The following is a 17,111-nucleotide window of genomic DNA, read 5'->3' on the forward strand; positions in this document are numbered from 1 at the left end:
TTTTTAGTCATAACTTGAGGGGGGATGAATTTTAAAGAAAATATATTCCCCGGTAACCGGCCGGCCCTGTCTATATTATAAATATATTTAGGTTTACCACAGCGAGGGCCCAGGGCATAGCTATAGGTGGAACAAGAGAAGCTGTGGAGTTGTCTGCTTTATCAAGGATAATCTCAGAAGATCATATTTTATCAGAGTTTACGATATGGACAATAATATTCAAGTCTTTGAACAGGAGATCTATAATCAATTCAAGTAAGATAATATTTTTTTTTCAGAAAAGTTTTTTAAGTTTTATGTGCCGAACTTTGTTTTTAAGTAAAAAAACATTATTACAAGATAATTATTTGGTTTGTTTAGATATAAAACACCTCGCCCTTACTTCCATACGTTCGAGGGAGATGATGCACAAATCGGCCTAAATTTCGTCGACGAGAAGGAAGCTGAAGGGTTTCAGCAGACTGTGGAGAGTAAACTTCAAGAACGTAGGAACAGACGAGAGCGACGGCAGGGGAGCAAGAAGCAGGTGATTCCAACCAACGGGAATCGTCCAGTCAATGGGACAGAGAAGATATCAACTGCTTACACTTCAACCGCACCGCCTTTTAAGAAAGAGTCTGTTGGGAAGCGGATTGAGAAGAAAAAGCTTAAAAAGGAAGATATAGGGATGCCAACCAACTTTCAGCATATTAGTCACGTGGGTTGGGATCCAAACCATGGATTTGATCTAGAGAATGTGGATCCTAATCTAAAGAAGTTCTTCCAGAAGGCGGGGGTAGATGAGAAAGCTCTCCAGGACAAGGATACTCGGGACTTTATTTATGATTTTATTGATAAACATGGTGGAGTAGAAGCAGCACTAAGAGAGGTAAACAGTTTGAATGAAGGAATGGCTCCCCCTCCTCCTCCCAGAGTTATCAGCGCTCCCAGCAGCGCTGTTCACCGTCCTCTCCAGTCCAGCCTGCCTAGCAATCCCCCGCCACACCCTCCTGCAGCTCCTCCTCTATCAAGATCTGCGTCTTCAGCAACAAGAGCTCCGCCCCCAGCTCCTCCTCAGCAGGTTCATCATCCTAATGTTCCTGTTGCGGCTCCACCTCCCCCTCCGCCACCGCCACCTCCTCCCCCTCCTCCACCTCCACCAATGAATTTTGTTGCCCCACCCCCTCCTCCTCCTAATCTCCCATCAGGTTCTACTGCTCCAGCTCCTCCTGCTCTCCCTCCTGTCAAGGATTCCCATGTGAATCTGATGCAAGAGATCAGGAAGGGTGGAACCCTGAGACATATATCTCCGGAGAAGACAGCTATACCTGTTCAGGATACCAGGGGAACCCTGCTGGGACAGATCAGGCAGGGTGTAATCTTGAAGAAGGTTACTATAGAGAGCCTAGGTCCTGCGGAGCCTGGAGTAGAGGGTCCTGGTATAGCAGGAATGTTACAGAAAGCTCTGCAGGAAAGAGGAATGGCTATGGGAATGTCCTCTAGCGATGAGTCGGATGGTGACGAAGATGATGAATGGGATTAAAAAGAGGTTCTTATAATATTATTTAGCATATAGTTATACCTATACAATGTACATGGTAATTAGGCGACCACATTAAAATGGCCTTTTATATGATAGTTAAGGATGTTAATCGGTTAAAGGATTGCATGAATCCTTAACTTTTAAAGTGTGATGTACCAATTTTTAAAACAAATCGGATAAAAGGAATAATATTATGACAACCAAAAGGCAAACCACACTGTCGAAATCCTAAACCTGAAAGAATATGGCGTGTCTTGGATTGAGTATGTTGCTGCTAAAATCAGACTAACAAATGGAGACCGCGTACATCACAAACAATTTTTAGTAGTTCCTTAATTCCCATATAAATTTTATGCAAGAAAACTAATCAAATATGCACTTAAACCATATAATTTTAAATATGTAATACAATTAATACAGAGTCACCCAAAAAGAATGAGACTTATGACGACCCAAAACTCTATTTAACATACTTTTATTTATTCCAATATAAGGAATGATTTCTTTGACTAAATATTAATTGGACGATCTCCGCGAAGAATTTTTTAGTTCTGATAAGAAGCCATTAGCTATTTTTTTCTTTTTTATCTTGATTTATTCTGCAGTATTTCACCTTATCCGTTCAAATATTAATGTAATGAATAATAACTGTTTTAACAACAATAATTTATTTTAAATACATATATTATACTACATACAGCAACGAAATTAATGGCGAGACGATAAAGACAGACAGAGGAAGAAGTTATAAAGTATGCAGGGTCGCCCACAAAGAATGAGATTTCAGAGGCGACTTTACAGACTACAGAATTTCTTTAGTTCATGGTTCTTTACAGCTGTAAACTGGTTTCTTTCACTTCAAAATCATTTAATATATCAACTTCAATCTTTAAAGATTTAAAGAACTTTAGGTCGTCATTATAGTCGCATTCTTTGTGGGTAACCCTGTACTTTTTTATTCTGTTAAAATATTTTTAGTCATAACTTGAGTTTCTTTAATGTCTTGCCGAGTCTTAAAGCTCCTTAAAAAATGTTTTCTCCTTACAGGGACTGTAAGCGTAATTTCAAGGGACCCTCCATCCAAAAAATTGCAATGCTTGATTATCAAAGGCCCCCCTAAACATTTCTAGAGGGGGGTGGGCCGGAAAAATGTGTATTATGCTCAACCATGAAAAAACTTGCTTACCAATTCAGGATATTTTTTGAGGGAAAATTTTTATATTTTGGGGTATTCATTCTGTTTAGGGCAAATTTGTGTGGGAAAAATCTTAAAATTATATTTCAGGGGCAATTTTTTTAGTTGGAAGAAATCTTAAATCTTTGTTTTTGGGACAAATTCTATTTTTTGTGGGCTTTTTTCAGTTTTGTCAATTTTGTGTATGGGAAATCTTAAATCTTTATTTTGGGGTCTTTTGTTATTTAAGGCATTTTTCTTAAATTATTGGTTATGTTTTTGTTGGGGGCAAACTCCTTAATACTTTGAGCATTATCTGAAGAAAATAAGGGGAATTTTTTGGATAGGACTGTTAAAGTTGATTGTATTTTTAAAACATTTGGGGATAAAAAAAATTAAATTTAGGTGCAAATTAAAAAAATTTGATGCACACTGCTGAAAATCGACCATCAGGTTTCAAGTCAAAACACCTAAACTTTTCCTTTGGATTATATTTACATGCAGGCTAATGAGTTATATTCTCAATTTTCAGAAAATGCCACCTAGGAAATTTTGAGCCAATCAGTTTTTAAGAAATTGTAGAAATCAAGTACATTTACAGAGGTCTCAAATTAATAAACAAACACAGAATAATCTTGATTAATCTTTGAACCTACAGTTACGATTGAGTTTATACTTAAAAATGCACTTGATTTCTACAATTTTTTTGAAATGGATTTATTAAAAATTCCGTAGGTGGCAATTTCTGATATTTAGAATATAATATTAATATATTCCGAAGAAAAAAACTAGGTGTTTTGACTTGAAACCTAATGGTTCATTTTCAGCAGTGTGGATAACATTCTAAAAACCAAGGATTACAAATGTTGAAAAAGGGGGCAAATTTATATAGGGGTTGGGGGAAAGTCTTCTTAAGGTGGCCCCCCTAATCAGGCTAGGGGGCGCCTTGTCCCCCGTAGTTGTGCGCCAGAGAATAAAATCAAAATATTGTATTAACTGACTCTCAAGCTTCAGAACTCTAAAACTACTCTTATGTATGCAATTTTTTAAATTATCATCCATTAAATCTAAAATGTCCCAAAATTCCAACTTTCACGATTAGCACGATCCAATTTAGTTGGAAACCCATATCTTCTAAGTTTGCTTTCATTTCACAAGAGTATAAGTCCGGAACTAATTCTGGAGTTTCGTTCTAAGGCTCTTTTGAATTTCCGGCTCAGGACAAATTCAATGTTAAAAATAATGCAAATAATTGTTGTTTTATATGATCAACAAACTATAATGAGAACTATCTCTATTTAATTTAATCTGTGGTAAAGATAAATAATAAGTCTGTAGGAAAACAATTTATTAAACTAACCCTGTTCAGGTCAATTCTCTGAATATTTCTATCAACTGAATTCAACAAACTAATCGATTACAATAGTTTAAACGAACATTATTCTTCTTTATAACCTAGTAGGGTCCTGGTACTTAAAGGTGTATTGGATTCAAGCAAAATCTTTAAATCTAGGCACCTAGATACTAGATACTTTAAAGGAGAATTAAAAGGTATGACCACATATGCTACTTAAAATATAAAAAAAACTTTTTGAAAATATCCCCCCCCCCCCGCGGATGCTTTAAACCCATACATTATTGTATTTTCCTTATTTCAGCGAATAAGAATGTAAAAACCATGGGGGATGAATTATTTTGAAGAAAAAATATTCCCCCTTATACCCCGAGAACCCACGTAATAATTTTTACCGGGTAAACAGATACCTAACTGAAGAATGAATTATTAGGTTTATTTTGAACCCAGATCCTGGATTCTAAACTTGAATTGGGATTACTAGTTTAAATAGAACCTAGATTATGGATTATAAACTTGGAAAAGGATTACTAGTATACATAGAACCCAATTCCTGGATTATAAACTTGAAATAGGATTACTAGTTTATATAGAACCCAATTCCTGGATTATAAACTTGAAATAGGATGTCTAGTTTAATAGAACCTAGATCCTGGATCATAAACTTGAAATAGGATTACTAGTTTATCTAGAACCTAGATCCTAGATTATAAACTGGAAACTAGTTTCTGGCAATTATATAGATAAGAGGTCTGAAGGCAGGTTTCACTATGGTCAGCTGTTAATGATGCTGTCACGGGGACTTCTTGACAGCTGTTGACAGTTTTCTATTTGTTTTCACTTTTTCATTTTTAAGCTGTCAAACGTTTTCCAACTGCTGGCATGAAGACCCTCCAGGTTTACGTTTATTGCAGCGAAGAATATTGTCGACAGTTCGTTTGACTCAAGGAAAAGGTAGTAAAGTAGGAACACGGGTTCGTACTATTTATCCGTTTCATATGACTGTGCAGTCTTGTTTATTATGATCGATATCTTTTCATTTAATCCAACACAATTCCCGCAATTTCCGGGGGTTAGTTAATTTAAGTTAAATCACAAAAAAATATAGAATTTACAATAAATATTTTGTAATGCCAAATGTAGCAAGGGCTTTGTAATATTATCTTGTTGCAAAACACGACATGAAAAACTGCTCACAGTCCACTAGAAACTTTAATTTTCAATATCTAGAACCCACGTGTACTGTACAGTCTATGTACAACTAGACTATCCCGGCGTGTACAGATCTAGGAAACGACGGAACCGAATAATAAGGTTGAACTGGGCTGAAGGTATCTGATACTGTGTGAATGACTGCAGGATGAGTGTGTGTGAGGTAATCAGACTCTGTTTCACCGTTGATCATTAATGACTCACATTCCTAGAATAAGATTAAATTTTTCATTTTATATTTTATTGTATATCAGCGCAGGGGTAAATCATGATTTTTAAAAAAATAAATAGAAATTAAATGCTTTCCGAAGCTTTCGAAAATAAAAAATAAAAAATATTTCATTTCTTTAAATTAATCCCTTTATTTTATTTTCTTAAGTTCATTCAAAAGGGTAAAATTTTGATGTTAACTATTTTTTTTCGGATGATTGAATGATTGAATGATTTTTTAAATCAAATCATGTAATTGTATAGGGATTGCTTGAGGCATCCTTCCTTTTGTTCAGAGTTTCAAATTTCGAAAATTTCGAAAAAATAGATATAATGACTGAATATACTAAATTCTTCTTTTTCCTCCAATTTTTAAAATTCATTTCAATTGAATTCATCTCTTCTCATGTTTTTTCAAGTTGACTCCGATTGGAAAAATTTTCATGTTAACTATTATAATTGTGATTTTTTAATAAACATATAGCCCACAATTTGTTAACAAGTTCATCAAAAATAAAAAATATAAATCTTACCACTGTCTCTGGGCTTCTCTGTTCCTGCTGAGGATGGATCGAACGTCGGAGACGAACCTGAGAGCGTCCAGGACGGGCAACAGGTTCAGCAGGGCTGTGTCACTCGGATCATTGAACCAGGATTTGATGGGGATCGCATTATCTAAAAAAATACAAAAAAAAATCAGATTTTAACTCATTTACATGGTCTGCAGAGTCCTAGCAGTGAAAAAAAACGAATTTTAATCAAAATTTGAGTTCAAAATGTTTCGTTAAAGAAAGTTTTTTTTAAAACGTCTATTTCAGTATTATTATCTATTCCCTTCTGCTTCATAAACATTCCATTGTGAGAAATTGTATTGAAAAAAATATAAAACTCGTATTTTGATGTGGGAAATCATATGATAGCGTTCTATAATGATTTGTACCTGGATATCCCCTGTACGCCCCTGGTGAATTATCTAGGATGAAAACTGAGGAAAGATCGGAGCAAATGGCTGACAGATCCTTAGTATAAGAACCAAAGTCTAGTGTACAATGCTGGCGGTAGTATCTTCTCTTGAGCATACCCTGGTTTCCATCCAGCTTATCCGCTACAGCAGTTCCGTAGATCTCCATACTTGCAGTGAACACAACCAACTCAAACCACTGGGACACCTAGAAACAGAAATCTATGAAACAAGGATGATAATAATAATAAAATGGTAAATTGATGTTTTTGACAATTTATAAATAAAATCTTCTTCTTGAAATGTATATTGTACAAGCTAGGGCAGATTTCTCCGACATCTTGTATTAACCCATTTACCGAGAACATGAAAATACACTTTTTGGAAAACTCGTTCCTGCATCTCTTTGCAGCCCAATAGAGACAGAGAAAAGTTCTTTTTGTTAAACAGAGAAAAACAAATTATTTTTAATCTAAGTTCTTATCCCCCCCCCTCCCATTTTAAATGTTTATATCCTTGTGCAATGCGTGATAGATCGGGAGAAATACAATATATTATTAGTATTGTTAAGGGTTCAAATTAGTTTAAAGTTTCACTTACCACGGAGAGGAAGAAATCTACATGAGGACGTTTATGAACAAAGAATCTGACAGGATGACGATCTATCGTCACTTTCAGGATAAAATCCGGCGGAGTTCCAGGCTTCACTGTCGGACGAATAACTCCGTCATGATTGGAGTGTATCAAAGTTTCATCAAGGTCCAAGACGAGAACCTTCTTGTGGACCATCGTGAGACGATGCCTTGATATTTGGGAGAGAGGGGATACATCGTATTTGATGGCTCGGTGCTGCTGAACCTGAAAACAAATATATTAACATTTTAAGCTGAATCTGCCAACTCTTTCATTTTCAAAAGAAGCGTTTAGTTCCCGCGGAAAAATAAAAGTATAAAATAAGTTATATATCGGAGTAATCGAACAGAAAAGTCCTGCACAGACCAAAAATATAAAATGGGGTTTGTTATTAGAATTCCCGTAAATAGCTAGTAAGTTCGGTTTAAAATTGAAGGGGAGATTGGGAATGGCAAGGTAACGGTATATGGGTTAGGGTGTGTGTACACATTAGACGGACGTATTTGGACTGCTAGGAAGTAGATTTATCAAAACAATAACAAAGATTAAAATTCCCGACTTTTGTTTATTTACCCAATTTCAGTTCCTGAGGTCAAAACTTTTGAATACCGATAATTTTAAAGACTTGATCTCGATATACACTGTGAGTGAAACTTTATAATTTAACGATATTGGAATTGATCTCTTAAGTTATTCCTGCCATGGGATTAGATCCCAGGATATCCAACTAGAATTAGCTGAACCCTTCGGACGATGCAGATAACTCGCAATACATGATATTTGACCTCCAAATAAGTCATAGTAAAATTAACACACACCCTATCCCAATGCCTATAGTATACGATACACAGCCTGGGGTGGGAAGGGGGCGTAAACTACCCCCCCCCCCCCCAATCTAGTTAGAGCCAAAATTACAATTTAAAAGAAAATTATGAAGGTCTTCCAACAAATTGGGAAAAGAATGAAACAGTATCTTACCACTCTGATCTGTTTCTTGAAAATATAGGTGATGAAACTCCAGACTTTAGCGACCAACAAGAGACAAGCTTTTAGACTCATTTGCAACGACTTCCACATGAGGGACCCCAGGAATAAAGAGAAGAGATGATGTTTACTAGAGAAAGTTTAGTTCTCCGCAGCCATCTTTCCTCCGTCCTAAAGTGTACACTGCTAGTAATGTGCTTAAGGAAACTAGTGTCGCGGCAAATACGACATTTAAACCAATACTGCGCACAACATTAAATTCAATAATATGTAATGAAGTCCTACCATAAGGAATATTCAGCTAATTCCGCAGCAAAGTATAGACGCAACGTTGGGAGGGGGAGGGGGGGCCGGCATCGACTGAAGGCCCCAACTTAAAAAAAAAATAAAAGGTAAGAACAGTGGAAATTCAATAATATGTACAATGCCTTTTTCTCAAAATTATTTGAACTTCCGAGGATTCATTAAAAGCTAACCAACGTGCACAAGAATCACAATTTTCACACAAAACAAAAAGTACCCCACCCCCCTCCCCACTCAGAATTTAATCCCAGTTCGGCGTCAGCTTCTTCAGCAACTGAGATAGAGAACCTACGTTTTGAATTTTCGAAATTCAAATATTCTAAATAACATATTGCGTCGTTTTAACATTTTTATATAAGTTCAACCGACCAGACGAACCAGACATTGATTTGAAAATTCGTCGTTCAATGATAAGCGTGGAGTAGCGCAACTATAGGGAGGGTGCGAGTGGCGACCCCTTCCTTAGCCTCTAAGTACTTATGATCTGTTCACGTAAATATCAATTATAGGTCATTTGAACATAAACATTAGTTAAGTTCAAAATGCCCAATCAAGTTCGTCCTAGCCTCTATGGTCAGGGACGTTTTAAGGAATTTCTCCTTAGTTATTTTTCTTTTGAGCAAAAACTCTCAAAACCATAGCTTTCACTAACCTAAGGTGGGGCTGAGCCACAATTGCCCAACCCCCTAAATATGCAATTTTCTATGGTCCACCGTGTCAGAATATTACTGCGAATAAATGCTGAAAAACGTATTTCAGAGTATGTAAAATTTAGCGAAATCGGACCATTTATCTCGTTAGAAAACAAATTTTGTAAAGGCTCAATTTAGCCTTAAAGTGGAGTTCATAGCTCATAATTATTTATTTATTTAATTTGTCATCTATACGGAACAAGGATTTTTTATCTGATGTCGCTGACCTCCATAAGACCAAATAACGGTAAAAGTCACATGGCAAAATAAAGGTCTTCAGATTCCGAATGTTCGTGATCCTTGCTTTCAAAAATGGTAAATTTGCAATGTTTCCCTTTAATTAAACTTTGGCAGACTCAAAATTTTGCATCATTCTTCAGCACATTTATTTTAATTTTTGGGACAATCTAATAAACTATTGAACGTTTACTGACAAAACCTTGAATCCCAACTTGCAGGTTTGAACTTGACTCAATATCTACTGTACGAAAGTCAAAAAAAATTAAACTAAACAAAACCCAGGCATTCAAAAATGTTCTCATTTAGAAAGAAAGAGCGCACGAGTCTCGATTATTTTTCAACAAATAACTTTTGAATAATTTGTTTATTTTCATGAGAAGACCATGTGCAAATACGAGCAAATAGTTTAAAATTCAGAACGCAAACGGAAAATTGGAGTCTAAGGCGCACGTGGAATACATACAAGACTTTCCACCATTTTCAAAACTAGAAAAATGTCGCGCGCGCGGTATCAGGATTTAAAAGTTTTGCTGTTTTGCCCATTAAAAACTACAATTATTTTCTTTTTACCTAAATTTCTTCTAGACGATACATTCAACTCTCTAATTGAATGTTTCTTATACTCAATTGTTTACATTTATAAATCTGAAAGAATAAAAAATATTACGAAGTCTAAAAATTTATTTTGATTTAATTTTCTTTAATTCTGCCCCGGATATTTTTAGCATTCCCCCATCGAATGATCCAACTTTGAGCTGAGAACTCGAGCTTTTCACCTTCTTCGATCCTTTAGAGCTGTTCTTATTTTTAGAATTACGGTTCGGTTTATTAATCAATTTATTTTCATTCTCCTCCTCTAGCTTCTTAGTTTCCAGTTTTTCTAGTTTCCTCTTTTCCTTGAGTTCTTGTAACGGAATACATTTGTTTTTGGGTGGTTCTGCACCTAGTTTTATAGCTAGTGCTATTTTAGCATCAACCCTGTCTTTCCTGGAGAGAGCGTTGAGTCCGAACTTGAAAACGTCCAACCTAGCCTGATCCATACTCATGGTTGGACCTATTTTCTCCTCCTCCAACTTACCAGTTTTCTTTTTCTTACTCCGGTAGGCGGAGAATGTAACAATCTCGGGCGCTTCATGAGATTTTCCTAGACTTGATGCTAAAGTTTGAATCACTTTGTCGCCAGCTATTTTTTCCTTCTTTTGTTTTCGTTTTCGAATTTTCTTCTCTCTTTTGCGCTGGTACTCTTCCAAACAGACAAACATGCATGCAAAGTATAGATGGTGTAACGGACGGACACATCCCTTTAGGCTTGCCAATTTTTAATCCGCAGACTAGACCAAGTAAAATCGGATGTTGGGAAAGAATACAAACTGGATTTATTTACACCGCAGTGAAGTACTGAAATGCAACTCTTGACCCTAACTATCCTGTACAAAGAGCGAGGGAAGGCCATGTATGCTGAAAATATTTTCCCTTCCCTCCCACGCAAACTCAACTTTTTTGTCATCCGGCACTGATTAAATTGCATTAAAAATCCGTTTCCCATTTTGAACACTAAGCAATTTTAGAGGAAAGATTGAATTTATTTTTGGGGAAAATAAGTACATTAAAAAGAATCATAATTAATTCGATTTAAAACTTAGATATCAAGATCTATATCCAGATGATTAGCATGACGTATCTGGATTTAAAACTCGCAATTTCAATGCACTGAATTTGCCAATTGAAAACGTAGTAATTGCCGGAAGAAGCTGATGTGTATTCAAAAAACATGTTCTTAAAACGTTGATTTTCCATGACTTTCCTTTTTTTAGTGAAGGCACAAGGTCAACTCGACCAACAGTCCTGGCGGAAGACTCAATCACTTTATGTGGATAGAATAAAAGGGAAACTGTTTGCGACTCATGAACATCTCCTACTCGTACAAATTTAACACATCGATGAAAAAAACCTTTCTAATAAACCCTTCCTATAACCCAATATACGATCCTCCTCTAACCATTTCACCATTCCTCCTCATTTTACTATATACGTTCCTCCTCCTGAACTATATATATTCCTCCTCAACTAACTTTGCCATATTCAGAACGTACCAAATAAATTTGTCAAGTTGCTTCATACCTTCTTCTTACCCCTTTCTATTTTAAGAATTAATTTTCACGAGCTAAAACTTCATTCGTCAAATAAATATTCAAATTTTTCAGATATGGGTTAAGGCTCTTAAATGAGGGATTGAGTTTTAAGTCATGACCACATTCTAATTTTAAAGAACACCTTTACCCTTTCTTTAGATCATGTATATATGCAGGCTATCGAATAATATTCTCAATTTTCAGAAAATGCCACCTAGGGAATTTTGAGCAAATCAATTTTTGAGAAATTGTAATAATCAAATGCATTTCCAAAGGTCTTAAATTAAACAAAAATTTCGTTTCAAGACTGTAATCAGCTTCTTCTGGTTTTTTGACGATATTTTTTTACAGTATATGACAGTCTCAAATTATTTTTTATTTATCTTCAACAGTAATAAAACTGTTTGTAGCAAAAATCAAGTCCCTAAGTCAACTGCCTGACTGTCAAAATGCGGCCCTAAAGTTTTTTTTAATGTAATTTTTACTGATTTACTCAAGTCTCTTATAGGCAGTAATTGGGGAATAATACAGTGAATAGAGTTCACTTCAGGCTTTAATTTTTTGCTATGACATGTCTTACGACTGTTATGAATTCACAAAGTTTGGGGACCCTGGCATTTACTACATCAACAGTTCTATAAATATCGCAAAACACACAGATTAATCTTTGAACCTACAGTTCTAATAGAGTTTAGGCTTAAAAATATCTGCAATTGCTTTAAAATGGATTCAATTAAAAATCCCTAGGTGTCATTCTCTGAAATTTAGATTATAACTAAGAAGCCTGTATATAAATATATTCCGAAGAAAAAATTAGGTATTTTAACTTTTCAGCAGTGTCAAATCCTAAATTAAATATCATACCTAAAACATTTTTCAGATCCTGCACATGTTTTGAATTCATTGTGGAAAATAAAATTTAATAATTATTTAACATTGAATCTGAAAAAATACAATGTATAAAGGTTGGTTAACAATATTTTTTATTCACATCAAAAAAAAATGCGGCCATACAATATACATCAGATTGAATATCCATCTATTCCTTCTTCTTGGGAGGGGGTCTGTAAATTCCAACCACAACTGCGTGGTCTCTCTCATAGGGCTCCAGGGTGACCTAGAGATTAAATCAGCTAATCAATTAACTCTTGTGTAAATTAACTAGCATAAGTTCATATCTACAGCTGTACGTAAAAATGCAAGTAACCCACTAAGCAAAGGCGACAATGCCCGATTCACAAGGGTACCCTTGAATTCATTATCTGATCTATAATGTCTTAAGTTTTGACTAGGTGACATTACTTCATGTATCCTGCATTAGATTTACGCAAGCCACGCAGAATTTCGCAATTGAAAATTCAAAAAATTGTATTACATGATAATTCATCAGACAAAGTTATCTTTACTGAGAGTATCACTTGGAGTTACGCTTTCAGTCCCTTTAAAGGGAAAATGGAAGTTAACAATTACAAGATGCATCTGCTAAAAAAATGTAACATATTTAGTTTTAATCACGAGAAAAACCTTTTTAAATTAATCCTACCTGTTCTTGAGGTTTCATCTTCTCAGCCTGCATTTTCTTGACCTCGCCGGCAAATACGGCCTCAGCCTCGGCTGTTGAGTCAATACAGTTGGCCTTAAATATTAACATCGTCAAAACCAGTTGAAATAGCCAAATTCTTAATTATGTAAAAAAAAGTTGTTAGAAAAATACCAGAGCCCGCGATTTAAAAACTTCCGACTCTACCCGTAATTCCTTATAAGACCCAATCTTTAACCTAACTATGACGACAGCTTGTGTCACGTGATTGACAGCTGCAAGATCTTCGGCTCGGCTTTATGAGTTAGGCCCAATGAAAATAAAAACGAACTTGGTTGGTTTTAGTGGAGAATAAGGCTCAATGTTGATTGTTGAGTCTTGTTTTCATAAAAACCCAGAATGCGCCAATTCAGATCATGAAAATCCGCCAAACAGAATTTTAAACCGGTTTTAAGAACTCATCTCTGTGGAAAAAAAAAGATGCAGATGAATGCGAAAGCTCAAGCCGTAAATAAGGCCCAACGACAACTTCAACCAGAACCGTATTTTCCCGAATTTTTTATATCGAGGGCTCCGTAGAAAACTTGGTTTCAACGCTATGATTAGATTTATGTTTAACCAACTGCTGCTGAAATAATGTATCACTTTAGTGGAGCGATGGGAGGGGGTTGTTTAATACCTAATAAGAGTATCCTACTTCAAATTTAATTGATTATTTGTTTTTAAACGAATAAACAGAAATTTTTTAAAGATTGAATCATCAAAATAAATTAATAAATAAAGGCTCACTTGAATATTTGCAATAGAAGGTTCCACGAGTGTGCATATTTGGCGTACAAGCGTCGAGACAATCGAAATGATATGGAAAACCATCTTGGGTTATTAAAAAGTCCACCATTTTACCCATGATAAAATAACCAAACGAAGATAAAGGTTATTTTTTTTTCTACAAAACGTTATTAATTTTAAAAATTCTACCTTGATGGAAATAACGAAATGTCCGCCGTTCTTGAGGAAATATTGGGCGTTGAGTGCAACAATTCTAGCCTGGTCGGGCTGTGCAACGTCGGCAAATACTGTGTCGACCATAGGAACCAACATCCTGTACTTGTGAGGGTGACGAGCGTCCTCAATAATGGGAACAACATTTGTTCGTCTTTTAGCAACGTTCAATAGATCTCTTAAATAGAAAAAAGTTGTTAAAGGCGGAGTACACTGATTTTATAATTTGAGAGTTTTTGGATAAAGATTTTAAAATATTCACTATTCAGTTCATGATGCAAATTTGTGGTGATTTAAGTATTTCATTAGTTGGCAGCCGTGCTTAGGATCCATTTGATTTTAATGCGGATCCGAATCATGGATTCGCACTGGAAAAAATAGATAGAGATCCAAACCGGATCCAAATCCAGATCCAGGTTATTTTTTAAAAAGTTCGAATTTTTTAACAAAGTAGAATTTTCAAATTATGTCATTTCTTTCGCTTATTTTTACGTTAACCTGATGAACCATTCACCAATCAGGAAAATTTTATCTTTTTCCAATGGTTTGGGTTTTGAAAGCAAAATATTTTTTTTTCCAGTTTTTGTTGAAAACTTGCCCCTTGGATCCGGATCCTAACCGCTGGTTGGCAGGATTTTGCCTCATTTAGTAAAACATTTATAAGAAAGCTTCAAAATGAAATTTAATATTTAAAAACAATTTTAATACTAGCGTACAGTAAATCTGTGTGCAATGAGGCTTTTGTAACTTTAATCAATTAAAGATTTTCTTACCTTCCGGATCTGTGTGAGAATTCAACTGCATAAACCATTCCCTCTGGTCCAACAACATCAGATACATGAGAGACTGTTGTACCGCTGGCAGCTCCTAGGTATAAAACCTTGCTGCCAGGAGGCATGTGGATTTTATCTACTCCACCAAGGATGGCGGCGGCGAGCTTAGATCTGAACGGATTCCAGACTCTGTATTCGACCTTTCCTGCCTCGTCCTCAACAGAGATTCTCTTCTCTCCGTATACAGATTCTCCAACAGCCATGTTCTTAGTGAGCAGTGCGTCCTCCTTCCCCCTGGAGATAAAGACTCCCTCGTGTCTATGGGGTTCCACTACAACCTTCTTTCCGCCTCCCATACCTCCACGGCCACCGCGACCTCCTCTTGGAGCTCCACGACCTCCACGGCCACCACCTCCTCTACCTCCGGGGGAAAATCCTCCACGTCCGCCGGGAGAGAATCCTCCCCGACCTCCACCACGGACACCACCTCCCCTTGGTCCTCCTCGAGGAGAGAAACCTCGACCACCTCCTCCACCTCTCGGTGAAAATGCCGGCATTTTGTCTGAAATTAATCAAAATGTAGATTTTAAAATGAAGATTAATTTCATGCTGCAGCGGCGGAGAAAGTTAACGGTAAGATTTCTGGTAACGGGCTCTGGCTCCGGGACCTCCGAACTTCTTGGGCTCGTTCCTAAACATTAATATTTCAGATTCAATTTTACACATCCTATGGTTTCTATGGTTCAGAGAAATGAAGTTACAAGAAAGGAAATGTGAAAATTTTAAATTTGAACAATTGTAACAGTTTTAGAAGGGGGCATGCACAACCTCTTTTAACGCCTAATTTGGTAATTAATACGATATTCATCTATATAATAAAAAAATACATTCGTATGTATGTCATGAGCTAAAAATAAAACTCGAATTTCTATTCAACACATTTAAATTTTTATTAATTCCACCGGCAACGCCGGGCCCTTCACCTCAGCTAGTATCTTATAAATCGTTGCATCTAAAAGACATAAAACTTGGAATCAGAATTTCCCTTTAAACTGATAAAAAAAACTGAGATTTACCTCCTGGGATCAGCAACAAGTAGAGATCTATCAAACTGGATTAGGATATCCTTGATCTCCTGCTTGGACTGCTCGTCAACGTATTTCTGGTAGTAGGATACCAGGGACTAAACAGGAAAATACCACATCAGGAAGGAAATAGTAGACTATCCGTTAATAAGCAACAAAGAATATAGGGGGCGTATTAGGAATGATGCGAGGGAAAACACAAAAGGTAGACATCAGGTGCAAGTTTTTAGATAAAAGTGTGATCTTACCTTGGAAAGAGCCTGACGGATAGCGTAGACCTGAGAAGTGTGACCACCTCCCTTGACACGGATTCTGATATCAATATCAGCAAACCTGTCCTTGCCAAGGAGTAGGATAGGTTCCTGCAGCTTGTATTGCAGAGCTCTGGGCTCTACCAACTCCAGGGGACGACCATTAACCTAAAGTAAGAACCTTAGCTGAGAGATTTGTCTACGTTTCAATAAGTTAATCGAATTCCGAGAATCGTGACCTCCTAAAAATATTCAGAGGACGAGGTACTTATGTTCCATTATACGTTAGTTCAGAGGAGCTTTTGCTTTAGCTAACAAAATAAGATACAAGAAAGATTATGTTCAGAGATAATTTACTTTATTAAATGTCATAAATATAAATGTTACTGTTGATAGAATAATCTTAAATCTATAAATATATAGTTGTAATCTGTTAATATGTCCGATTATAACTCAAGTACCCCGTGACCGATTTGACACAAATTTTAATTGAGAACTCATGAGCCACAGGAATGGTCTTAGTTTGGTTTATCGGTTCAAAATTAAGTGGGTCGACTTTTGTGTAGAAGTATAGCTAAAATAGTAATTTATTTATGTCTAAGCGTGGGTAAACGGCAGTCGTAATAAAAGTAACCTGAGCAAAGCTGGGTTCCCAAGCTAGTACTGAATAAAGTTGGTACTGAATATAGTTTGGACGAATTTTTCAATCCAATACCAGCATTGCAGATTTGACTCTCAGACTTCAGACATTGATTGTATAACTTAGCGCACAAGTAGATAATACATACAGTCTCAAATGACAAATATAGTGCGCAAACGTGGAGAAATCCTCCTAAAATAAACCCCCCTCCTATCAATTTTGTAAGACGAAATTAGTAAATTTGTTTATTATTATTTAGGGTTAGGCTAGGTTAAGAAAGTTTCTGGGCCGAGCGCTACGGCTAAGATAGGCTAGGGGGCCGAGCGCCGTGGCCACGGGTTAGGTTAAGTTAAGACACTTTCTGTAAGATCCATGTACAAAATTGATAGGATGGACCGATCCA

At 36.2% G+C, this 17,111-nt stretch overlaps 5 protein-coding genes across 6 annotated transcripts in view; 1 reads left to right on the plus strand and 4 right to left on the minus strand.

The window, feature by feature from the left end:
• The window catches only part of LOC111703295 (neural Wiskott-Aldrich syndrome protein), a 3,708-nt gene extending 1,491 nt beyond the window's left edge, over positions 1-2,217 (plus strand). The window contains exons 2-3 of the mRNA XM_023475191.1: positions 92-255; positions 361-2,217. Coding sequence (XP_023330959.1) covers positions 92-255; positions 361-1,522 — 1,326 coding nt within the window. The 3' untranslated portion in view covers positions 1,523-2,217. The remainder of the gene's footprint in view (positions 1-91; positions 256-360) is intronic.
• Positions 2,218-4,027: 1,810 nt separating this feature from the next.
• On the minus strand, positions 4,028-9,936 carry LOC111703298 (CTD nuclear envelope phosphatase 1). The gene is made up of 6 exons (XM_023475193.1): positions 9,856-9,936; positions 8,045-8,221; positions 7,034-7,291; positions 6,413-6,641; positions 6,006-6,147; positions 4,028-5,470 (listed from the first exon to the last, which is right to left on the minus strand). Exons 2-6 carry the CDS (start codon positions 8,141-8,143, stop codon positions 5,455-5,457), a joined length of 744 nt encoding a protein of 247 aa, XP_023330961.1. The 5' UTR covers positions 8,144-8,221; positions 9,856-9,936; the 3' UTR covers positions 4,028-5,454.
• A 15-nt stretch (positions 9,937-9,951) lies between these two features.
• LOC111703299 (A-kinase anchor protein 17A) lies at positions 9,952-12,361 on the minus strand. 2 transcript variants are annotated; one of them, XM_023475196.1, is made up of 3 exons: positions 12,282-12,361; positions 12,096-12,098; positions 9,952-10,534 (listed from the first exon to the last, which is right to left on the minus strand). In XM_023475196.1, exons 1-3 carry the CDS (start codon positions 12,319-12,321, stop codon positions 9,966-9,968), a joined length of 612 nt encoding a protein of 203 aa, XP_023330964.1. In that variant the 5' UTR covers positions 12,322-12,361; the 3' UTR covers positions 9,952-9,965. The 2 variants fall into 2 exon arrangements, with proteins under 2 accessions (XP_023330964.1, XP_023330962.1); XM_023475194.1 differs by lacking the exon at positions 12,096-12,098 and having other exon boundaries at positions 9,952-10,537.
• A 16-nt stretch (positions 12,362-12,377) lies between these two features.
• Positions 12,378-15,309, minus strand: LOC111703297 (rRNA 2'-O-methyltransferase fibrillarin-like). The gene is made up of 4 exons (XM_023475192.1): positions 14,733-15,309; positions 13,936-14,137; positions 12,961-13,053; positions 12,378-12,534 (listed from the first exon to the last, which is right to left on the minus strand). Exons 1-4 carry the CDS (start codon positions 15,287-15,289, stop codon positions 12,457-12,459), a joined length of 930 nt encoding a protein of 309 aa, XP_023330960.1. The 5' UTR covers positions 15,290-15,309; the 3' UTR covers positions 12,378-12,456.
• The window catches only part of LOC111703300 (40S ribosomal protein S16-like), a 10,675-nt gene continuing 8,857 nt past the window's right edge, over positions 15,294-17,111 (minus strand). The window contains exons 4-6 of the mRNA XM_023475197.1: positions 16,066-16,236; positions 15,809-15,915; positions 15,294-15,423 (exon numbers count right to left, since the gene is read on the minus strand). Of these exons, the coding sequence (XP_023330965.1) occupies positions 15,360-15,423; positions 15,809-15,915; positions 16,066-16,236 (342 nt within the window). The 3' untranslated portion in view covers positions 15,294-15,359. The remainder of the gene's footprint in view (positions 15,424-15,808; positions 15,916-16,065; positions 16,237-17,111) is intronic.

Source organism: Eurytemora carolleeae, unplaced genomic scaffold, assembly GCF_000591075.1.
Source record: "Eurytemora carolleeae unplaced genomic scaffold, Eaff_2.0 scaffold534, whole genome shotgun sequence".
Taxonomy (NCBI): domain Eukaryota; kingdom Metazoa; phylum Arthropoda; class Copepoda; order Calanoida; family Temoridae; genus Eurytemora; species Eurytemora carolleeae.

Bases quoted from the DNA above. Each gene is read 5' to 3' on its own strand.
- LOC111703298 (XM_023475193.1), bottom strand. From the start codon at position 8,143: ATGTGGAAGTCGTTGCAAATGAGTCTAAAAGCTTGTCTCTTGTTGGTC. The intron at 7,292-8,044 runs GTAAGATACTGT...ATTTGTTTTCAG, and splicing joins TCAAGAAACAGATCAGAGTG to GTTCAGCAGCACCGAGCCAT. The intron at 6,148-6,412 runs GTACAAATCATT...GTATTTTTTTAG, and splicing joins GGCGTACAGGGGATATCCAG to ATAATGCGATCCCCATCAAA.
- LOC111703297 (XM_023475192.1), bottom strand. From the start codon at position 15,289: ATGCCGGCATTTTCACCGAGAGGTGGAGGAGGTGGTCGAGGTTTCTCT. The intron at 14,138-14,732 runs GTAAGAAAATCT...TTTCTATTTAAG, and splicing joins TTCTCACACAGATCCGGAAG to AGATCTATTGAACGTTGCTA. The intron at 12,535-12,960 runs GTAGGATTAATT...TTTAATCTCTAG, and splicing joins AGATGAAACCTCAAGAACAG to GTCACCCTGGAGCCCTATGA.
- LOC111703299 (XM_023475194.1), bottom strand. From the start codon at position 12,321: ATGAATTCAAAACATGTGCAGGATCTGAAAAATGTTTTAG. The intron at 10,538-12,281 runs GTATGATATTTA...GCATGTTTGTCT, and splicing joins GGATCTGAAAAATGTTTTAG to GTTTGGAAGAGTACCAGCGC.